Raw genomic sequence first — 25506 nt, forward strand, 5'->3', positions numbered from 1 at the left:
TTGGGCATTTGATCTGTGGGTTAGAAAATGAACCTAAACTAAAGACCGGTCAGGCCCAAAAGCCAAAGTTTTTCTCCATTCCTTTTCCAGGCCATCTACCTCTTTAACATTCAGGACAGCTCTATTCAGCTATTCTAAAGGGTTAACATGATCTGGAAGCAATGAAAAGGTCCTTTAACACCAAAGACTTGATTATGTCTAGGGCTAGTGGGGGCAGTGGAGTATACCCTGTGAATTTTAAGTATTTCCACCCTGACTTGAAATTTAAATGTATTTTAACATTCTGTCTGTAAGTGTTCTGGTTAAGTGATGTTTTCTGTGTGCTGCAGTCCTCAACAGAGTGGAACCCTTTTTGATGCCTGTAAGATTCCTGAGAACAAGAATATAACTTACTACCTTCTCACGAAGTTGTGGGATGTGAGAAACAGTTCAAGTCCTGGCTCTACTGCTTGTTAGCTGGGTGACCTTTAATATCAAGTCACTTACCCTCTCAGCCTCAGTTTCCTCAACTGTAAAATGGAGATGATAACCAGACAAAGTTGATGGGAGAGGCTAATATAACACGATGCCAAAGGACTGTACAAATGTTAGTGCTTTATGCACAGTAGGTGTTAATATTTGTAACTTATGTAATGATCTTGTGGGTATAAGGCTAATCTTACCCTGCACTGATTGAATTAAATCAGGCTCCTTAGTGAGGAAATTATGTCTCAGGGAACAAACTGAATCCTTGATATACTAGAAGGTCTGTAATAACTATGTTATAATAGAGGTGTGTTGTATTTACTGCAAAATGCTACTAATGAAATATGCTAAATGAGAAGATAGTTAATCGTTCCTTTTCCAGAAGACAAATGAATTCTCTTCCACTATTTGAGTTTCTTCAGTAAGCCACATCTTTCAGTGCTTGCAACATTCCCTGAAAATGTGAAAAAGTTAATGCATCCCAGCAGATGAGCAGTTTATTTCTTTTCCCTGGCAGGAATATTAATTACTATTATTATCAGCTCAGTAAGTCTTTGACTTCATAGGGAGTGTGTGCAGCTGGCTTTGGGAAGGAAAATGCACATTGGGGCAGTGTTGGTGTGGAGAAATCAATCAGGATTATCCACTGCTTTCCTGCCTAATAAAGGAAGCCAGTGGCTGTTGAAAAGGTATAATTTTAGGACCCTAGAAGAGGCAGCCACGCTACCTAAAATGCCTACCATTAGAATTATTCCTCTGGGTTTAATAGAGTCTTTAGAAAGGTCCTACTAAAATGTAGATGTTGTCAAATATTACAGTAGCACAGATGTCCTTAAAAATTGGTTCATGATTATGGTCAATCCCAAGGGAACAGAATCCTGGATCACAGACAAGAAGGAAGAAGAAGGAAGAAAGTTCTAGCTTTTGGGAGGCCAGGAACAGGTATGCTACTTGGGAGCCTGAGATGTCACAAGAGTCTTGGGTATACCAGAGAGCTTGGATCAGTGGGAAATGAGTCAACAGTCATCCAAGGCCATATGCTACGCTTCCTTAACCAGGACTCTGCATCCATTTAAATCACAATTTGCAGTTATAACAGGTGGTAGAAATAGCAATACAAAAAGTATTTTTACGACTTCCCTGGTGGCGCAGTGGTTAAGAATCCGCCTGCCAATGCAGGGGACACGGGTTCGAGCCCTGGTCCGGGAAGATCCAACATGCCGCGGAGCAGCTAAACCCGTGTGCCACAACTACTGGGCCTGCGCTCTAGAGCCCACGAGCCACAACTACTGAGCCTGTGTGCCACAACTACTGAAGCCCGCGTGCCTAGAGCCTGTGCTCCAGAACAAGAGAAGCCACCACAATGAGAAGCCTGTGCACCGAAACGAAGAGTAGGCCCCGCTCGCCGCAACTAGAGAAAGCCCGCACACAGCAACGAAGACCCAACGCCACCAAAAATAAGTAAATTAAAAATTTATTAAAAAAAATTTTTTTTTTAACTCAAGAAGTGTTTATTAAGCATCTATCAAGTAAGGACTGGTATCAAGTGATGGAGTATGTGACCTTTATCCTATAGGACCGTTTGCCTCTTAAGGAATCTCTTCTCCCCACCCTTTCCCTGCGACTATCCCTTCTCTGAACAAGAAATGCAGTTAACAAGAACTTCACTTCCAGGTTTTTTATGCCTACTTCCCTCTCCCTTAAGAAATCACTAGCAAGTTTGAAATGGTCAAAAGTTTATCAGAAGATATCAATAAAAGGTATATAGATAGATAACAGGTATGAAAAATTTACAAACCAGATTATCACAAGTGGATAATTAACCTCCTATGGAGAGGAGTTGTGAACAGTAGCTATTAAATAATAATTAAATACTGCCAAACTATAAGTTTGGTGTTCTACAATAGGCTTTCAAACTCAAGTTAGGTGAACAGGGAAGTGTCTTAACCAGGAAGAATGAATTGCAGAGGAAGAATGAATTGCATTTCGGCTTTAAAATCGTTTGCTTTCTTCTCATTAGAACAGAACAGACCCCTCCCCGCTTAAAATGTATTTATATCTGAGAAGGCCATAATACTGGGAATGGAAGAATTCCTGACTAGAAAGAAAAATTATTTTCTAGATTTCAATTTCATGTTAATGTGATTGACAAATGTAATGTAAGCATGGGACTTTTTAAAATTATGTTGTGTTTTGGAATTGTAAACAACTTTTAGCAAGAGGAGTAGAAATAAGGACAAATGAACCTCCAGGGAATACCAAGCAGGCAGTTCAGAACGAGATCAGCTGTTGGCACAGATGTGAGGAGACATAACTTTGGGTCTTTAGGGCTTCTACCAGCAGGTGTATTTGCTTGGTTTTAATACAGTACATGAATACAGGAATCTAGAGATAGAGTTGTGAGTCTATCGTGGCCTTCCTCTAAATTTTATTATATACTTCCCCACATTATTTCATGTAAATGTATTCATAAAACCTAGGAAAATCCTTTTTTTCTAGTAGAACTCAAAGAATCATTTATCCTCAGCTCAAATTGAGAGCATTTATACATTTAATATTTCAGGCCTAGTAACAATCAGACTTTCCTCTTTTGTACATTCAAGCCTTCATTCCTTCAACACACAAAGCCACCCTCAGATTGATTATAAGCATAGGTCAGAGTTTTATTTCAAACAAAGAGGCTTTCTGAAAAGCCCAATTCAAAGATTCTATCTTGGCAGAGACATTTCATGGGGAAAAATGGTTAGACAACTATTGTTAGACTGGATTTTAAAAAAGAAGGAGATGACTATCTAGTTAAGGACAACCAGCCTTTTTGCATTATTGGTTAAAGTTCTTAGACTAGTTTCAAGACTAATAGTCAATTGAGTGGAGGGGCAATTTCCTAGGAGGGGCTTTTAAGCTCATTAAAGTCTATCAAAAAATTACTCAAGTATTTTATCAATAATGCTAAACTATGTTTGGTGACAGATGTTGACTAGACTTGTGGTGATCATTTCGCAGCATATACAAATATCAAATCATTATATTATACAGCTGAAACTAATATAATATGGTATGTCAATTATACCTCAGTAAAAAAGTATAGGTTTAAATGCTTCTATTAGAAAAAGAAGAAATGTGTAAAATCAGTGATTTATGATTCCACTTTAAGAAACTGGAAGGAGAAAAGTAAACTAAAAAAGTAAGCAGACAGAAACAAAGAAAAAATAGAGATAAGAGCCAAAATCAAAGAACAGAAACAAGACAAGAGAGACACACACACATACAGTTCCACATCAGCAATAACTGTCAGGAAGAAAATCATTACTGAATGATAAAACCAGTGGGTGAAAGTTTGATAAGGAACAAGATATTTATGTGATCTTAAAGTGTCTCCCCACAAATTACTTACTAATCATGAAGGAAAAAAATAGCCTTTATAGGAAAAAAACCTGGTGGGTCCCAACTTAACTAAATGATCAAACATCACCAATACTGGGACAAACTGGTAACATGTACCCCTGATATGATGCAGTGAAAAAGACACAACATCACTTCTGTAAAATTTCTACCCCAAATGCATAATTTGTATGTAATCATGAGGAAAGATCAAAAAAACACAAACTGACATTCTATAAAATTCTATAAAATAGAATAGAGGGACATTCTGTAAAATAACTGGACTGTAGTCTTCTTCAAAAATATCCAAGTCAAGAGTGACCAAAAAAAAAAAAAATTACCTGTTCCAAATTAAGGGAAACTTCGGAGACATGATAACTAAATTTAATGTAATTATCAACTGGATCTTGGACCAGGAAAAAATAACTAGCTATGAAGCACACTGTTGGGATAACTGACAAAGTCTGAGTATGGACTGGTGATATTATATATATGTGTGTGTATATATATATATGTCTGTGTGTGTGTATATATATAATAACATTGATATAATATTATATATATATCAACTTATAAATTTTCTGATTTTAAGAACTGTACTATGGTTACATAAGAAAACGTCTTTTTTCTTAGGAATAAACTCTAATTTATTTAGGAGTAAGGGGCCGTAATGTCCCCAACTTGCATACAGTTCAGAAAAATGTGTGTTTCTGTATAGATACACAAATATCTATACAGAGAAAATAATAAAGAAAAGGGGGCAAAATATAAACAATTGGTGAATCTGCGTAAACGTTATATGGCAGATCCCTGAATTAGCCTGCAACATTTCTATCTGTCTAATCATTTGAAATTCTGTCAAAATAAAAAGTTGTCCACCACATTAATTAATCAATTAATCAATTAAAAATAGGAGTTTGGGGCTGGATAGGACATGCCAACCAGAGGATAAACCTAGTAAAGTGAGAAAACTATAAAGATTTTGGTATAACTGGAACACAGTGTGACTCATGCAGGATTCCAGCAGAAAATAAGATCGCATCCTGAATTGAGAAAACTAGAGAAAAAAATTAATAAATGGATTATTTACAAAGGTATGGAAAGCTCCATTACCATTCCGGGCCAAAAGACAGAGAGGGCTCTGTGAAAAGGGCCTGCTAACAGGAGCCAAGATGTTTAGTTGGAGCCAAGTTGATGACTCCAAAGGGAGGGATCTGGGGCATAAACACTTTCCTCCATTCTCTAATCTCCTGCCTATGTTGCCCATTAGTTAAACCCAACTAGAAACCTGAGGTCAAGGAAGCCTGTTGTACAGTACAGACAGGTCAGCTTCCAGGGGACAAACAGGAGTAAAAAAAGATATCCAGAGAGCAAGTGGATGGGATGTGAGGGGGTGAGGGAGGAGAGTAAGAGAATGCAAAAGTGAGAACAAGAGAATGAAAATGAACATGATGTTGCATAAATATGAAGATGAGGACTTCAACATTAGATAACATGCTGCATTTTAATTGCCTGTAAGGCAGCCAAGTGGAAGTGTCCAGCAGGCTGCCATATACCCAGGACTTGAGGCTTAGGAACTAGATCTTTGTTTATGGATGAGACTGCCCAAGCAGCACAAATAGAGTGATAATCAAAGATGAGAGAAACCCAAGCTAAGAGATATGTGTAGTCAACACTTAACATTTTTTCACCATTCATCTACTTTTTCATCCTGTGCATCTGTTTTTCTCTCCATCACTCCACTGAAAGTGCACTTAATAAGGCTGCCAAATCCAACAGAGACTCTTTAGCCCTTATCTTTTTCATCCTCTTCTAAAGCATTACTTATTAAACACTTTCTCCTTCAAATATCTCTCACTGCATTTTTTTCTAATACCACTTTTTTTCTGTCTCTCCTTCTCTGCCTCACTGGCTCTCTCTGCCTGTGGACATTCTCCCTCTGTCTTGCATTCCTGGAAGCACTCCACCCCCAGTGTTGATGTTCCCTATGGCTCTAGCCTTAGCCCTCAGTAAAAACTATGGAGGCCAGTAGGCAGTAGAAGACATATATATATATATATATATATATATATATATATTTTTTTTTTTTTTTTTAATTTTTTCAGTACACGGGTCTCTCACTGTTGTGGCCTCTCCCATTGCGGAGCACAGGCTCCGGACGCACAGGCTCAGCGGCCATGGCTCGCAGGCCCAGCCGCCTCTGCAGCATGTGGGATCTTCCCGGACCGGGGCACGAACCCGTGTCCCCTACATCGGCAGGTGGACTCTCAACAACTGTGCCACCAGGGAAGCCCTAAAAGACATATTTAAAGCTCACGCACACACAAAAACCTATTCATCAAAAACCCTATATCCAGGGCTTCCCTGGTGGTGTAGTGGTTAAGAATCTGCCTGCCAGTGCAGGGGACACAGGTTCGAGCCCTGGTCCGGAAATATCCCACATGCCGCAGAGCAACTAAGCCCGTGCACCACAACTACTGAGCCTGTGCTTTAGAGCCCGCGAGCCACAACTACTGAAGCCCATGTGCCTAGAGCCCGTGCTCCACAACAAGAGAAGCCACCACAGTGAGAAGCCCGTGCAATGCAACAAAGAGTAGCCCCCGCTCGCCGCAACTAGGGAAAGCCCACACACAGCAATGAAGACCCAATGTAGCCAAAAATAAATAAATAAATCTATAAAAACAAACAAACAAAAAACTCTATATCCAGCAAAACTATCCTCCAAGAATGAGGAGAAATGAAGATATTCTCAAATAAACATAAGTCAAGAGAATTCAATGCTAGTAGACTTGCCATACAAGAAATGCTAGAGGATGTCCTTCAGACTGAAATGAAATGACACTAGACAGAGAAGAAATCACAATGGAAATTAGAAAATATTTAATACAAATGTAATATAAAACAAAACTTTCCGAAACTCATGAAATGCAGCTAAAGCAGGGCTTAGTAGGAAATTTATAGCTCTAAAATGCCTATATTGAAAAAGAAGAAAGATCTCAAATCAATAGCCTGTATGTCCACCTTAAGAAACTAGAAAAAGAAGAGTAAGCTAAACCCAAAACAAGCATAAGAAAGGAAATAGCAGATACTAAAGCAGTTATAAAAGAAATAGAGAATAGAAAAACAATAAGAAAATCAATAAAATCAAAACTTGGGTCTTTGAGAAGATCAACAAAATTAGCAAACCTTTAGCTAGACTGACCAAGAAATAAACAGATAAGATTCAATTGTTAAAATTAGAAATGAAAGAGGAGGGTATTACTAGAGACCTTACAGAAATAAAAAGAATTATAAGAAAAATATGAGCAACTGTGTGCTAACAAATTTGATAACCTAAATGAAATGAAGAAATTCCTAGAAAGACTACAGAAACTGACTCAAGAAGAAATAGAAAATCTGAATAAACCTATAATAAGTAAAGAGATTGAATCAGTGATTTTAAAACGTCCACAAAGAAAAGCCCAGGACTAGATGGCTTTACTGCTGAATTGTATCAAATTTTTAAAAAAGAATTACAACCAATCCTTCACAAACTCTTCAAAAAAGTACAAAAGAAAGCAACACTTCTTAGTTTATTCTGAGGCCAGCACACTCCAAAACCAGAAAAAGAAATCACAAGAAAACTACAGACCAATATCCCTTATGAATACAGATGTGAATTTCCTGAACAATATTTATTAAACTGAATCTAGCAACACATAATAAGAATTATACACCATGATCAATTGAGATTTATCCCACAGATGCAAGATTGTTTCAACACACAAAAATCAGTCAATACACCATATTAATAAAGGACAAAAACTACATGATCATCTCAATAAATGCAGGAAAAGCACTCAACAAACTGATAGTCTTTCATGATGAAAACACTCAAAAAGGAGTACAAAGGAACTTCCTCAACCTGATAAAGAACGTCTATGAAAAACCCACAACTAATATCATGCCTAATGGTAAAAGATTGAAAGGTTCTGCTCTTACCACTTATATTCAGCATTGTACTGGAGATTGTAGCCAGGGAAATTAAGCAAGAAAAATAAATAAAAGGCATAAAAATTGGAAAGGAAGAAGCAAAATTATTTGCAGATGACATGACCCTGTATACACAAAATCCTAGAGAATCCACAAATAAACCATCAGGGCTAATAAACAGATTCAGTAAGGTTGTAGGATAAATATACAAAATATATAAACACATACAAGATAAATATATGAAAATTACCTGTATTTCTATACACTAGCATTGAATAATCCATAAATGAAATTGAGGAGACAATTCCATTTACAATGGCATCAAGAAGAATAAAATACTTGGGAGTAAATTCAACTAAAGAAGTGTAAGATTTGGACACTAAATTACAAAACATTGTTGAAGAAAATTAAAGAAGACCTAAATAAATAAAAGACATCCCATGTTCATTGGTTGGAAAATTTAATATTGTTAAATGGCAATACTTCTCACACTGATCTATAGATTCAATGCAATCCCTATCAAAAATCCAGGGTTTTCTTGTTTGCTTTTTTATTTTTGCAGGAATTGACAAGCTGATCCTAAAATTCATATGGAAATGCAAGGGACCCAGAATGGCCAAAATGATTTTGAAAAAGAAGAACAAAATTGGAGGACTCACAGTCCCAATTTCAAAATTTTCAACACAGATACATACAGTAATCAAAACTGTGTGGTAGTGGCTTAAGGACAGACATAAAGATAACTTATTTTAAACAAAGGTACCAATATAATTCAATGAAGAAAGAATAGTTTCTTCAATGTATTATAGTGGGATAACTGAATATCCACATACAGAAAAATAATAATAATAAAGTTGGATCTCTTCTTTACAATCAAAATACACAAAAGTTAACTCAAAATGGACCAAAGACCTAAAGGGAAAAGCTTAAACTACAAACTCTTAGAAGATAACATAGTTGTAAATCTTTGTGAACTTTTAGGCAATAATTTCTTGCATATGATGCCAAAACCACAAGCAACTAAAGAAAATAGATTAAATTCATTAAAATTTAAAAATTTGTGCTTCAAAAGATACAACCAGTGAAAAGACAGCCCACAGAATGAAGAAAATAGTTGTAAATCATACATCTGATAAGTCTCTAGTATTCAGAAAATATACAGAACTCTTACAACTCAACAATAAAAAGGAAACACGTGGGCCTGAATAGACACCAAGGATATAAATAGATATTTCTCCAAAGACATACAAATGGCCAATAAGCACATGGAAAGATGTTCAATGTAATTAGTCATTACAGAAATGCAAATCAAAATCACAGTGAGATACCACTTTGCACCCACCATGATAGCCATCATCAAAAAGATGAATAATGACAAGTGTTGGTGAGGATTTGGAGAAATTGGGACCCTCATACATTGCTGTTGGGAATGTAGAATGCTGCAACCACTGTGAAAAATAGTTTCTCAAAATGTTAAACATGGACTTACCATATGATCCAGCAACTCCACTCCTAGGTATATACCCAGGAGAAGTGAAAACGTGTTCATACAAAAACTCCTCTGTACACAATTGTTCAGAGAAACAATATCATAACACCCAAAAAGTAGAAACAACTCACATGTCCATCATCTGATGAATGGATAAACAACAATGTGGTATATCTATACAATGGAATATTATTTGGCCCAGAAAGGAATGAAGTACTGATTCAGGCTACATGGATAAACCTTGAAAACAATATACTAAGAGAAAAGAAGGCAACATACTGTTTGATTCCATTCATATGAAATGTCAGAAGAGGCAATTCCATGGACCTCCTTTACAGAAGGTAAATTAGTGTTTTCCAGGGGCTGGAAGGAGCTAACAAGGAGTGCCTGCTAATGAGTACGGGGTTTACTTTGGGGTGATAAAAATGTTCTGGAATTAGATAGTGGGAATGATTACACAAATTCATGAATATATGAAGACCCACTGAACTGTACACTTTTAAAGGGTGAATTTTATGGTATGTGAATTATATCTCAAAAAAAGAAGCGAGGGGATCTCCTACACCCCTGAATCCTAGTCTTCATTGGTGGAGACAACTAATGTTACTTGTTTCTTGGCTACCATTCATGAAATAGACTTTATACATACAAACATATATTTGTGTGTCTATAGATCCCTTAGTAGAAACAGAAGTATGAGCATAGCAAATACACTGTCCTAGACTTTGTTTTCCCCCCTTCACGATATAACTTCAAGATCATTCCTCTTTTTTAAATTAATTAATTTTTTTATTGAAGTATAGTTGATTTACAATGTTGTGTTACTTTCTGCTGTACAGCAAAGTGAGTCAGTTATACATATACATATATCCATTCTTTTTAGATTCTATTCCCATATAGGCCATTACAGAGTATTGAATAGAGTTCCCTGCACTACACAGTAGGTTCTTATTATTTTATATATACTAGTATGTATATGTCAATCCCAATCTCCCAGTTTATCCCTTCCCCCTCTTTCCCCCTTGGTAACCATAAGTTTGTTTTCTACATCTGTGACTCAATTTCTGTTTTGTAAATAGGTTCATTTGTACCATTTTTTTAGATTCCACATATAAGTGATATCATATGCTATTTGAATTAACTTTAGTAAATTCCATATGACAGTTATTACACTGTATTTTCTCAATTACAAGATCATGTTTTTTTTTCTTATTAATCAATTTTTTATTGGAGTACAGTTGATTTACAATGTTGTTTTAGTTTCTGCTGTACAAGATCATTCCTCTTTATAATATAACTTGGTGATTATTTCATTACAGCATATGCAAGTATCTTTCATTCCTTTTTATTTTTGGATATGCTATAATTTAGTTTGATAGTCTTTTGCTGCTACAATAGTGCTGCAATTAACTTCCTCGATGTATTTCCATTACATGCATATGGGTGGGATAATTTCTAGAAGTAAAATTTCTGGTTGAAAATATGTTCTTATTTTGATAGATGGATTGATTATTGATTATTGATTTAATGTCTCTCTTACTAGATTATGAGTTTCTTAAGGAGAGGGAACATTTCTATTTTTTTCCCCAAAATTTGTTCATTTATCACTGTATACTATTCCATTACAAAAATATATTCTTATTCATAGTACTTTTAAAAAATTATAGTTAATTTACAATGTTAGATTCATTTCAGGTATACAACATAGTGATTCGATATATTTCTATACATTACAAATGAATCACCACAATAAGTCTAGTAACCATCTGTCATCATACAAAGTTTTTTTTTTTTTTTTTTTGCGTTACGCGGGCCTCTCACTGTTGTGGCCTCTCCCATTGCGGAGCACAGGCTCCGGACGCGCAGGATCAGCGGCCATGGCTCACGGGCCCAGCCACTCCGCGGCATGTGGGATCTTCACAGACCGGGGCACGAACCCATGTCCCCTGCATCGGCAGGCGGACTCTCAACCACCGCGCCACCAGGGAAGCCCCAAAGTTTTTTTTTTTTGGCTGCTTCTGCACTGGGACTTGGAGCAAGCGAGTTTTTGCACCTGCCCTTTAAGGATGGAGTCTCAGTTTCCAGCCTCTAGCTCTCCTAAACATAACACCCACTGGTTTTCAAAGCCAGGTATTTTGGGTGCTTGCCTTCCCAGTGCAGGACCACCAGGCTGGTGAGCTCAGTGTGGGACTTGGACCCCTTGATCCTCAGGGAGGACCTCCACAGTTGTGATTTTCCTCCTGCTTATGGGTCACCATGCCAGGAATGTGGGTCTTGACAGTCCACGTCTCCACCACGCTACCTGTCAAGTTGTGGTTCTTTCTTTATATCTTTAGTTATGGAAAAAATCTTTTCTGCTAGCCATCGGGTCATTCTCAGAGATAGTTGGCCTGTAAGTAGCTGTAACTTAGGTGTGACAGGAGCTGAGCTCAGGATCTTCCTACTCTGCCATCTTGATCTTTCTCTATCCCCATTTCTGTTTTGTTGACCAATCTAGCAATCTAGACTTTAGCACATTGCTTGACATAGTGCTTTACTTATTTGTAGACAGACAAGCCTGTGTGGTTTATTGTACAAAGTGTCAAATAGAATTTCAAAGCTACATCATTAAAAAGCAAACAACAATCTAGTTTATAGAGATGGTAATTGTTTGGGGGGGTTGGTTGGTTTTTGTTTGTTTGTTTCTTTTCTTGTCATCCAGTTGTTTGTTTTTTATGTTTTCCTTTTAAACTCCAGTATATTTTCAAAAATTGTGCGGGTCAACTGCAATGCATCATTTTAAGAAATATAGAATCCTTAATTTCATCTGAAGACATCAGCATGTTTTATTAAATAAACGCCTGCTTCTTATATTTGAGTATTCTGCATTTCAGTTACTTAAAAAAAACAAGGGAAGATGGGGGTTGATTTGCAGCTTTAAGAGACCTAATAGCGGCACCTGCTGGAGAAAATGTCAGAATAAGTTTTGAAGCCATTAAATCTTAAAAATTTTAGATCAGTTTGTTTCTGTTAATCAGGAAGAAATTTGTTATTTTACCATAGGAGTGCTTGTAATATGTAAATATAATTAAGTTTACAAGAGGTTCTTTGATGTTCTGCAAAATTAGAGATAAAAGTGTTTTTTCCTTTTTCAGGATAAAGTCATTTTGGGAACCGATTACCCCTTTCCACTAGGTGAGCTGGAACCTGGGAAACTGATAGAATCCATGGAAGAATTTGATGCAGAAACAAAGGTATGTGCCTTTTACTTCATGATCTTCTTCCTGAATTTTCCTGCTCTAATTGTGTTTGATTTCAGAGCACTTTGCTATGTGATAGCAAAGAACAGAGAAATCGTTACACTTAATATTCCTAGAACTGTTACTTGATCTCCAGAAATAGCTGACCTATTAAAGGGCAAAGGAAAGTTAAAATGCTGAAAGTCAATCTAGTACAACTAAATTCATAAAGCCAAGAAAGAAAACGGTAAAGAAGCACATAATAATAATATATTTAGATTTGCATGTTAGATGAATGAGAGAAATGTCTAAATTTTTCCTTTAATGTTTCTGTTACAAATCTACCAATCTCAAAAGTTGTAATGATTCTAGTTATTTGGATATTGAGACTAAAGTCTTGATTAACAGAACTCAAGGATCCAGAATGCTCAAGTGACTGGATTTGATTTTTCTTTTAGCATTTGACTTTTAGAGTGGCTAAATGTGCCTTAATGCTGCCACTGCCATTCTGCCCCTCAGGCTCCTGAACGAAAATGAGGTTAAAATGAGACTCAGTGTCCCCAGATTTCCTCTCTTTTGCCATCCCCTTCCCATCCCACACCCACCCCCAACAAAACAAGTTTTTCCTAAGACTTCACTGCCAATTACTACCAGGGGACAGGGATGGCCAAAAATGAAAACAGGGGCATATATAAATTCTTAACAAATCTTACAAAAGTTTTAGTCATAGTCCTTTTGTATAAGTCTTGGCTTTCTTCTAAACTAGAATCCAAAATTTCTCTTCAACTCTAATTCTCTGCTTTAATTTTTAAGGATATATTAGCTCATCACATCTTCTCAGTAGGCTTGAAATACGTGAACAGATGCCAACAAAGGTCCTTTTTCTTTTTTTTAGATTTATTTTTTTATTTTAGGCTGCGTAGGATCTTAGTTGTGGCACTAAGGATCTTCACTGAGGCATACGGGATCGTTCGTTGCGGCACACGAGCTCTTCCTTGTGGTGTACAGGGCTTTTCTCTAGTTGTGGCGCACAGGCTCCAGGGCGTGTGGGCTCTGCAGTTGTGGCGCAAAGGTTCCACAGAACATGGGCTCTATAGTTTGTGGCACGCAGTCTCCCTAGTTGAGGCGCGTGAGCTCAGTAGTTGCGGTGCGTGGGTTTAATTGCCCCATGGCATGTAGGATCTTAGTTCCTTGACCAGGGATCGAACCTGCGTCCCCTGCACTGTAAGGCGGATTCTTTACCACTAGACGACCAGGGAAGTCCCAAGGGTCCATTTTGACATATACTAGTTGCAAGTTTTATTGACTGGGAGACCTCAGACTGCTTTAAACAGGAAGTTTCTCCTTTGGCACTTACCCACCTTAAGGCACTAAAAGTCTTGAATTGTTAAATATATACTTATTAAAGTAGTAAGCAATACTAAGCTTTTTAACTTTTTATATCAAAGGTTTTATATCAAAGGTTGAGAAATGAAAAACTTTCTATAACATTAACCAAAATTAAACTGAAACCAGATTACCCCAAGAATCCTGATTAAGATTTTAATGGAATAATAATAATTATTATTACATGCCTTTTGTTATTTAATTTTATGTGCTTATCACTTTCAAGTTTTCAGAAAATCTTGAATAAAAATTTTATATTGTCGCAAATTCATGACATTCTGTATAAGGTTACTCATTATAACACTGTTTGTAATAAAACTAAAAACAATCTACAGGGGAATAAATAAATAATAACATATCCATACAATGGATTCTATACAGCCATAAAAAAATATTAAGAATCGATTTCTAAGATATATTAAGTTAAGCAAGGTGCAAAAACTGCATATAGTATACTTCCATTTGTGTATGGTATACTATCCATTTGTGAAATAAAATTATAAACCTACATATAAATGCATAAAATATTTCTGGAAGAAGGATAAGAAACTGATAACTCTGGAAAGAAAAAATAGTGGTTGGGTAGCACTAGTGAAAGGAAATGTACATTTTTATACCTTTTGAATTTTGAGCTACATGAAGGTAAAATTTCACTAAAAAGTTTTAAATGAAATAAATAAATCCATTTGATGAGCACAACCAGCCTGGGAGATAGGCAAATGCATTCCACCATGTAGATGCAGAGGAGAAAAACAAGACTTGGGGGTTGAGTGATTTGCCAAAAGGGATATAACTGCTGGATTACAGCACATGGACCCAACCCCAAATCTCCAGACTCCAGGATCAGGTTTCCATCCAACACACCAAAATGTATCTCCTTCAAAGGATACTCAGTACCAACCTATTTTATTATTTTTATTTATTTATTTTTATTTGGCTGCGTTGGGTCTTCGTTGCTGCGTGCCGGCTTTCTCTAGTGGCAGCGAGTGGGGGATACTCTTCGTTGCGGTGTGCGGGCTTCTCATTGCAGTGGCTTCTCTTGTTGTGGCTCACGGGCTCTAGGGCACAGGCTCAGTAGTTGTGGCGCACGAGCTCAGTAGTTGTGGCTCGTGGGCTCTAGAGCACAGGCTCAGTAGTTGTGGTGCATGGGCTTAGTTGCTCCACGGCATGTGGGATCCCCCCGGACCAGGGCTCGAATCCACATCTCCTGCACTGCCAGGCAGATTCCCAGACACTGCGACACCAGGGAAGCCCCCCAACCTATTTTTTTTTAATAAATTTATTTATTTATTTTTGGCTGCCTTGGGTCTTGGTTGCTACGTGTGGGCTTTCTCTAGTTGTGGTGAGCAGGGGCTACTCTTTGTTGTGGTGCGCAGGCTTCTCATTGCAGTGGCTTCTCTTGTTGCAGAGCACGGGCTCTAGGCACACGGGCTTCAGTAGTTGTGGCACGTGGGCTCAGTAGTTGTGGCACACAGTCTTAGTTGCTCTGCAGCATGTGGGATCTTCCTGGACCAGGGCTCAAACCCATGTCCCCTGCATTGGCAGGCGGATTCTTAACCACTGCACCACCAGGGAAGCCCCACCCAACCTATTTTAAAAAGCAAATAGTTTCTCACAGCAGCAACAGTCACTTCTGAATCTTCCTTTAGAGGAGGATGGCCCAAGTGTGAATCTGGGAAGAACCCTGAATAAGAGGTCCCTGCCTCAAATTACCCACTCTGCAAGGCTGTGTGAGAACCCTGAAGTGGTCATGATATATAGATACACACTAATGGTACGGATATTACACGACACCATACATGTTTCCTTCCACCCTCAATTACATACCTGCCTTTTGCAAGCGGGATATATATCAATTAGGGTATCACAAAATTACCCCTCAAAACACAGGAGTTCTTTCTGTGGAGATGATCTAATCTATAGCTGGGGAGAGAGTGAAAGAAAACGTGGCCGTCTTTTTCTCATGTGAAATTTATAAATGTACATACTTGTACAATTTTCTGAGACTCTTCATCTGTATCACGTTTCTTGCTCCAAAAGAGCTTACTTTTTATTCAGGGCCATGTGAAAGGACAACACATATACCGAGAAGGTGGTAGGTGGCTAGATGACTTCTGGGCACTCTTTCCAACTGTCTTATCTTACAGACCTAAAACTCACTGGAGGATCCTGTAAAAAGAAAGTCATTTTCCTAAGAGGGTCTTCCCTGTTGTAATTCTCCTCCCCTCCTCCCACAACCAAGTTTCAAACTTAGATTTCAAATAGAGGACAAAGGGGGAACTGAAGGCAGTTAGTTAAAGGTACAAACTTCCAGTTACAAGATAAATAAGTACTAGGGTTGTAATGTACAACATGATAAATATAATTAATGCTGCTATATGTTATATATGAAAGTTATTAAGAAACTAAATCCTAAGAGTTCTCATCCCAAGGAAAAAAATATTTTTTTCTGTTTCTTTAATGTATCTATACGAGATGATGGATGTTCACTAAACTTATTGTGATCATTTCATGATGTACATAAGTCAAATCATTATGTTGTACACCTTAAACTTATACAGTGTTCTATATCAATTATATCTCAATAAAACTGGAAGAAAAAAAGAACTTCATTCCTTTTGGGGCCTGAATATTCCATTTATCTATATACCACATTTAAAAATCTATCCATCTGTTGATGTATGCTTAGGTTGTTTCCATCTTTTGGCTGCTGTGAACATTCGCATACAAGTATCTGAGTCCCTGTTTTTAATTCTTTTGGCTATATAACTAGGAGTAGAATTGTTGGGTCATATCATAATTCTGTTTCTAATATATTTAAACTTATCATTCTATTATGTTGTATAAAAAGCATTTGCAGAAATCTTTCACTAGGAACTGTTATTATAAAAATAAGCATAAAACAAATATACATTTTATACGTTACTTATAACATAAATACATATTTACATGTTTCAAAATTCAAAAAAATCCATTTTTTGTCCATGATTGTCAACATATTTGAGAAGTAGGGAAAATAATAAAAGCACAAATATACCACACACCATTTATATTTTTGCTTTTAAAAGACTGTTCAAAACAAATATATGAATATAATTTGAAAAACAGTGGGGTGAAACATGGGTCAAGAGATTCATTGTTTAACCTGCTAATATTTTTCTCTCACACTGGGGAACTGAGTTTTTAAAAACCTGATAAAGACACTTACTAAGTACTTTAAAACAACCATTAAATAATGCTTTAAAATAAAATCTTTTCTTTTTCAGGATAAACTCAAAGCTGGCAATGCTCTAAAATTTTTGGGTCTTGAGAGAAAACAATTTGAATGACTGAATTTACTACAAAGGCAAATTTCAAGAAGATATTTTATTTTTGTTTTTAAATATGTATCACTTATGTATCACTAAAATCCTACTTTGAACACTTTTATCTAGAAATAGAATACATATCCTAAATTGTTCATAACAAAAATGACTCGTGCTTTTATTCAGAAAAGCAGTACATTATTTCATGTGCAAATCAAAAATAATTTTCCCAGTGCCTTTTAAATTAATGTCAGAAATAAAAAGCAAAATGTCATTAATGATTTATATGGAAAAAATAACAGATTCATCCCAGAGCATTCAGGTAGGTTCTACTTTGAGCAAATATATGTTCATAGGGCCCAAATAGACTGTTTTTATTCACTTTAACACCTTCCATTAGCCCAGAAGTGGGCTGAGAATGCTTTAGGCTCCGAAAAAATAAATAATATACATATTCCATAATGTCTAGGAGCTTATAGCCCAATTAAGGAGGCAAGACACATGTTCATGGAATAATAACCAATAAAACATGCATGTCATAGAAGTTTCAGTAAGAAAAATTCATTTGGATTCAAACTTTGGGCAGATCTTCACAGAAGCTTGAACTTGGGCTGAGTCTATACGGATGGATAAGGTATGTTTAGGTTTGGAAGATAGGAAATAGATAGGAAGGCAAAACTATGGGCACATAGTTCCCATATGAATGAGAACTTATCTATTCTGGAGAAAAGTTTCAGTATGTAATTTACTTTTACGAGAAGCTCTTTTAATTTAAAATACAGAGCAGAATGTTTAAAGAAGGCTGTAGAGACTGAGCAGGGCAATACCAGGGTAGCCTTGTTCTACTCACTTCATTTCTGGTCATCCCACCTGGACTGCTGAAAATGAACTTGGTCCTGGGAAGGGTGATGAACGTCTGTGGTTCATGTTCCTCTGGCTGAATTCTAAAATCAAATATAATTTTTCTAAATTACCCTCTTGCTTCAGTTTCATTCATACTTCTTTTCCCTTCCATTAATCCAGAAAATCAAGTTGAGTACTGGCATGTGATTTGTACTGATTTAATTTTTGCTAAACTACACCCATCCCGTTATTTTTTCTTCATTTATTTAGTCTGTAACTCCATCTCTTTCTTGCTACTCCTGTTGCTTTCTAGGAATTTACCCACCCACCACTCTGTTACTCCAATCTGCCTAAAAAGAAAAACAAAGTTGTACAAAACAGCAACATGAAGCATATGTTATTATTCTTTTCCTTCCCCATTCTTTGGGGAAAATATCTGTTCCTTTTCAAATAATATATATTTGAGCACTGTTAACACAGTGTTTGATGATTGTGTTATTATGAAAAGTAACTTGATCATCTCATTCAGTATCCTAGATCTACAGATACATAGTTTAAATAGATACCGGGTATATTCATAGTCACAGAGTATTTATATGATGTGCCAGTACTGTAGGACAGTTCCAGACACTGGGGATATAGAAGTTAACAAAAAGGATAAAATTCCTTCTCTGATGAAGCCTACAATCTGGAGGGTAAGAAACATAAATAAATGAAGGAGGACAAAGAAAGGAGGAATGGAGAGTGAGAGGGAGGGAGGGAGGAAGGAAGGAAGGGAGGGAGGGAAGGAAGGAAGAGAGGGAATTCTTCTCATGCTGATAAACATTATGCAGAAATGAAAACAAGGAAATGTATAGAGTGACTAGGGGAAGGATGGGAGATAAAACATTGAGCTGTGAGGCCAGAGAACACCACTTTAAAGAGGACTTTGAACTAAGACTCGACCAGTAGAAAGAAAGAGCCATGGAGAAGAGTCTTGCGGGCAAAGGCTGGAGCAGCAAAGGCTCTGAGGCAGAAAAGAGCTGTGGCAGAGCTTGTGAGCAAGGGGGAGAGAAGTAGCGACAAAGCGGAAAAGGTGGCCAGGTAAGCAGGCCAAGGTCAAGTTTAGATTTTCATATTAAGTTTTATAGGAAGCCATTGGAGTTTTTTTTAAATAGGTTTGTGACATGCTCTGACTTAGGTTTAAAAAAACACATTAGCAGCTGTGTAGAAAATTATTTAAAGGGGTCAAGAATGGTACTAGGGAGACTAGGCAAGAAATGATGGTGACTTGGGCAAGAGTAGTAGAAAGGAGATGGTGAGATGGGGTTGTAGGGAGAAGCAACAGCACTTGATAAATGTGAGGACAAGGGGAGATGGGAAGGAAAGAAATCAAGGCTGATACCCAGGTGCCTGTCTGTTATGTGTGAGTGCACCACAGTTTGTTCAATCAGTCTCCTACATTCGAACATTACATGTGATTTTCCAATATTTTGCAATTACAAACAACACTGCAATAAAATTAGGTTCATTTCTTACAGCAAACATAAGGACAACCCCAACTTCGATTTGATCAAAGATTAACTCTAAGATAAAATGAAACTATGCAGATGCAAGAAAAGATGAGAAAATTCCTCTTTAATCCGAATGTAAAGAAGGGCTTTCTTTCCTTTTTTCTAAAATTTATTTATTTTATTTATTTATTTTTGGCTGCGTTGGATCTTCGTTGCTGCACGCGGGCTTTCTCTAGTTGCAGTGAGCGGGGGCTATTCTTTGTTGCGGTTCACGGGCTTCTCATTGCAGTGGCTTCTCTTGTTGTGCAGCATGGGCTCTAGGGGCATGGGTTTCAGTAGTCATGGCACGTGGGCTTAGTAGTTGTGGCTTGCGGGCTCTAGAGTGCAGGCTCAGTAGTTGTGGTGCACAGGATTAGTTACTCGGCGGCATGTGGGATCCTCCCGGACCGGGGCACGAACCCACGTCCCCTGCCTCGGCAGGTGGACTCTCAACCACTGCGCCACCAGGGAAGCCCAAGAAGGGCTTTCTAATGATGTCTTTTCTGTGCAATAACTCTGGGGACATTTAGCCTCTGAGATGTAGCTAAAGGTATTAAACTCATCCATACCTTAGACACAGATGCCTTGACTCCTAGTTTTTTTCACTAGAGCAGTTAAGCAGATTTATTTTACCATCATGAGGAAGAGTGGGAAAAACAGATTTAGGAAGAAAGAGAATCAATAGTTCTACTGTGGGCTTCCCTGGTGGCGCAGTGGTTGAGAGTCCACCTGCCGAGGCAGGGGACGTGGGTTCGTGCCCCGGTCCGGGAGGATCCCACATGCCGTGTAGCTGTTGGGCCCGTGAGCCATGGCCGCTGAGCCTGCGCGTCCGGAGTCTATGCTCCACAATGGGAGAGGCCACAACAGTGAGAGGCCCGCTTACCGCAAAAAATAAATAAATAAATAAATAAATAATATATGTATGTATATATATATATATATATATATATATAGTTCTACTGTTGGACTTGTTATATTTCAGATGTGTCTTAGACATTTAAGTAGGAATGTCCAGTAAGCAGTTAGGTATATTACTCTGGAGACTTCAAGAGGGAAGCTGCGGAGAGGCCATCAGTGTACAAAAGGTATTTAAAGAAATAAGACTGGATGAAATCACTGAGAGAAAAAGTAGAGCAGAGAACCAAAAGAACCCAGGACAAATACCTGGGATTCAGCAGCATTTGGAAGTCGGATGGAGGTAGCCAGCATTGAAAACTGAGTAGTGCCCAGTAAGGTAGGAGGAAAACCATAAAAATGTGGTATTCAGAAGTAAGGGGGAGACAATGTTTCAACAAGTCCTAACAGCTTTAGGCATTAAAAAAAAAAAAAAAAAGCTACAATACTATGATACTTTACAGAATCATATGCCCCCAATATAACTCAATCCCTTTATCCCAAAAAAGTTCCACTTCCTATAGTCCCAACTCTGATTAATGGCATCACCCAGTCACCAAAATTCTCTCCTTCACCCATATCAAACCTGACATTAACTCTGATAGATTCTGCCATTTTAACATATATCTTTCACTTCTTATCTATTCTTTCTTCCCTAACGCTCCCAACTAAATTCAGGTCCTCAAGTTTCAGCAGGACTATTGAAATAATCTCTTATGTATACCCCTGCCTCTTGGCTTAGTCTGGGTACAATCCATCTTCCATACTGTGGCCAGAGAAAATTTTCCAAAGTATGTATCTGATCATATTGCTTTCTCTCTCTCTCTCTCTCTCCTTCAAAATTCCTCAGGACCTAAAGTGATGGTTTCTAGGCTTTGGGATTTCATTAATCAGTACCTCCCCCTTTGAAAAACTGTACTGATATCTCTAATAGAACATACTTCTCATTTTGGATTGCAGCTGCTATCTTTCCACTGGCCTGGGACTTCCTTGAGAGCAGAAACTATGACTTCATTCACTTATGCACTCATTCACATACATTCAACAATATTTATTGAGGGTCTATTATGCGCCAAGAACCACACTAGGTCCTGGGATGATGTAAGTAAAAACAAACACAGTTCCTGTCCTCAATTGTGCTTATAATCTAGTTAGGGAGACATGTATCAAATAAGCAACAAATTAATATAAAACTTCTACCATCACAAGAGCTATGAAGGAGAAGCACACAGTGTATAGAGAGCTTAAAATAAGGGATTTGAGCCAATCAGAGTTGGGGAGAGAATTTTCAGAAGTGTTGCTTGAGCTGGGATCTGAAGAGCAGACAAGAGCTAAAAGGTAGAGAGGCAAAGATGAGAGTGAAAAATATCTGAGGCAGAGGAATAAGAAATAAGACCACAGTAAGAAATAAGACCACTGGGGCTGGAGGTGAGAAAGCAAGACATTCTTGGTACAAAGTGACAAGATCACGTAGGGCCATACATCGGTTAAGGAATTTTATCTGTCAAAAAGCAATGAGGTTTTCAGGCTTATCTGGCGGCGCAGTGGTTAAGAATCTGCCTGCCAATGCAGGGGACACAGGTTCGAGCCCTGGTCCGGGAAGATCCCACATGCCGTGGAGCAACTAAGCCCATGTGCCACAACTACTCAGCCTGCACTCTAGAGCCCGCAAGCCACAACTACTGAAGCCCCTGCGCCTAGAGCCCGGGTTCCGCAACAAGAGAAGCCATCGCAATGAGAAGCCCGTGCACTGCAACAAGAGTAGCCCCCCATCACTGCAACTAAAACAAAGCCCGTGAGCAGCAACGAGGACCCAATGCAGCCAAACTTAAAATAAATAAATAAATAAATGTAAATTTAAAAAATAAAGTTAAGAAAAAAAAGCAATGAGGTTTTCAATTTTCAATTAGGAGATGACATAACTAGAGCTGAATTTTGAAAAGACTCTTCTGGCCCTAAAACAATACTGCTCACACCCAGAATCTCAAAAATCTCTCAGGAAAATCACTTTTTCAGGCTTTTCTTGCCCATGTTTTCTACTACAAGTACTTCTCCAAAACATACTCCAGGGGGGAAAAAAAAATCTCACCACCATCAGATTCCAAAGGACAACTATGCATAGTTATCCAAGTACTTCTGTTCATTGTATTCTACCATTCCCCGTATTTCCAATCTCCACTAAAAAGGAAGTCAGCTCTACTTCAATTTATATTACCCAACCAGAAAACTTAAACTTATATTGATGTAAAAAAAAAATGATACAAATGAATTAGTTACAAAACAGAAAGAAACTCACAGACACAAAAAACAAAATTATAGTTACCAAAAGGGAAAGGGGGGTGGGGGGAGGGATAAATTAGGAGCTTGGGATTAACATATACACACTACTATGTAGAAAACAGATAACCAACAAGAACCTACTGTATAACACAGAGAGCTAAACTCAATATTTTGTAATAACCTATAACGAAAAAGAATCTGAAAAGGAATATATATGTGTGTGTGTGTGCATGTGTGTGTGTGTGACTGTACCACTGTGCTGTACACCTGAAAATAACCAACTAACAAACTAATCAACTATACTTCAATTAATAAAAAGTATATTCGAGATTGGCTCAAGATGGCGAAGTAAAAGGACGAGCTCCCACTCCCTCTTGCGAGAACACCAGAATCACAACTAACTGCTGAACAATCATCAACAGGAAGACACTGGACCTCACCAAAACAGAAACCGCACATCCAAAGACAAAGGAGAAGCCACAATGAGACAGTAGGAGGGGCGCAATCACAGTAAATTCAAATCCCATAACTGCTGGGAGGGTGACTCACAAACTGGAGAACACTTATACCACAGAAGTCCACCCACTGGAGTGAAGGTTCTGCGCCCCATGTCAGGCTTCCGAACCTGGGGGTCTGTCAATGGGAGGAGGAATTCCTAGAGAATCAGACTTTGAAGGCTAGCAGGATTTGACTACAGGACTGGGGGAAACAAAGACTCCACTCTTGGAGGGCACACACAAAGTAGTGTGCGCATCGCAACGCAGGGGAAGGAGCAGTGACCCTATAGGAGACTGAAACAGACCTGCCTGCTAGTGTTGGAGGGTCTCCTGCAGAGGCGGGGGGTGGCTCTGTCTCACCGTGAGAACAAGGACACTGGCAGCAGAAGTTCTGGGAAGGACTCCTTGGTGTGAGCCCTCCCAGAGTCCGCCATTAGCCCCACCAAAGAGCCCCGGTAGGCTCCAGTGTTGGGTCGCCTCAGGCCAAACATCCAACAGGGAGGGAAACCAGCCCCACCCATCAGCAGACGAGCGGATTAAAGTTTTACTGAGCTCTGCCCACCAAAGCAACAGCCAGTTCTACCCACAAACAGTCCCTCCCATCAGGAAACTTGCACAAGCCTCGTAGATAGCCTCATCCACCAGAGGGCAGACAGCAGAAGCAAGAACTACAATCCTGCAGCCTGTGGAACAAAAACCACATTCACAGAAAGATAGACAAGATGAAAAGGCAGAGGGCTATGTACCAGATGAAGGAATAAGATAAAACCCCAGAAAAACAACTAAATGAAGTGGAGATAGGCAACCTTCCAGAAAAAGAATTCAGAATACTGATAGTGAAGATGATCCAGGACCCTGGAAAAAGAATGGAGGAAAAGATGGAGAAGATGCAAGAAATGTTTAACAAAGACCTAGAAGAATTAAAGAACAAACAAACTGAGATGAACAATAAAATAACTGAAATGAAAACTATACTAGAAGGAATCAATAGCAGAATAACTGAGGCAGAAGAACAGATAAGTGACCTGGAAGACAGAATGATGGAATTCACGGCTGCAGAACAGAATAAAGAAAAAAGAATGAAAAGAAATGAAGACAGCCTAAGAAACCTCTGAGACAACATTAAATGCAACAACATTCGCATTATAGGGGTCCCAGAAAGAGAACAGAGAGAGAAAGGACCCGAAAAAATATTTGAAGAGATTATAGTCGAAAACTTCCCTAACATGGGAAAGGCAATAGCCACCCAAGTCCAGGAAGTGCAGAGAGACCCATACAGGATAAACCCAAGGTGAAACACGCTGAGACACACAGTAACCAAATTGGCAAATATTAAAGACAAAGAAAAATTATTGAAAGCATCAACGGAAAAATGACAAATAACATACAAAGTAACTCCCATAAGGTTAACAGCTCATTTCTCAGCAGAAACTCTACAAGCCAGAAGGGAGTGACATTATATACTTAAAGTGATGAAAGGGAAGAACCTACAACCAAGATTACTCTACCTGGCAAAGACCTCATTCAGATTCGATGGAGAAATCAAGAGCTTTACAGACAAGCAAAAGCTAATAGAATTCAGCACCACCAAACCAGCTCTACAACAAATGCTAAAGGAACTTCTCTAAGTGGGAAACACAAGAGAAGAAAAGGACCTACAAAAACAAACCCAAAACAATTAAGAAAATGGTCATAGGAACGTACATATCGATGATTACCTTAAACGTGAATGGATTAAATGCTCCAACCAAAAGACACAGGCTTGCTGAATGGATACAAAAACAAGACCCATATATATAGTGTCTACAAGAGACACACTTCAGACCTAGGGACACATTCAGACTGAAAGTGAGGGGATGGAAAAACATATTCCATGCAAATGGAAATCAAAAGAAAGCTGGAGTAGCAATGCTCATATCAGATAAAATAAAGTTTAAAATAAAGAATGTTACAAGAGACAAGGAAGGACACTACATAATGATCAAGGGATCAATCCAGGAAAAAGATATAACAATTATAAATATACATGCACCCAACACAGGAGCACCTCAATACATAAGGCAACTGCTAACAGCTATAAAAGAGGAAATCAACAGTAACACAATAATAGTGGGGGACTTTAACACCTCACTTACACCAGTGAACAGATCATCCAAACAGAAAATATATTTTTTTCTTTGCAAACAGAAAATTAATAAGGAAACACAAGCTTTGAATGACACAATAAACCAGATAGATTTCATT

General features: G+C 38.1%; 1 protein-coding gene across 1 annotated transcript in view; it reads left to right on the forward strand.

Annotated features, from left to right (window-relative positions):
- ACMSD (aminocarboxymuconate semialdehyde decarboxylase) overlaps positions 1 to 17400 on the forward strand; it is a 62377-nt gene extending 44977 nt beyond the window's left edge. The window contains exons 9-10 of the mRNA XM_004265436.2: positions 12442 to 12540; positions 17178 to 17400. Coding sequence (XP_004265484.1) covers positions 12442 to 12540; positions 17178 to 17240 — 162 coding nt within the window. The 3' untranslated portion in view covers positions 17241 to 17400. The remainder of the gene's footprint in view (positions 1 to 12441; positions 12541 to 17177) is intronic.
- Positions 17401 to 25506: the final 8106 nt, after the last annotated feature.

Source organism: Orcinus orca, chromosome 7, assembly GCF_937001465.1.
Source record: "Orcinus orca chromosome 7, mOrcOrc1.1, whole genome shotgun sequence".
Lineage (NCBI taxonomy): Eukaryota > Metazoa > Chordata > Mammalia > Artiodactyla > Delphinidae > Orcinus > Orcinus orca.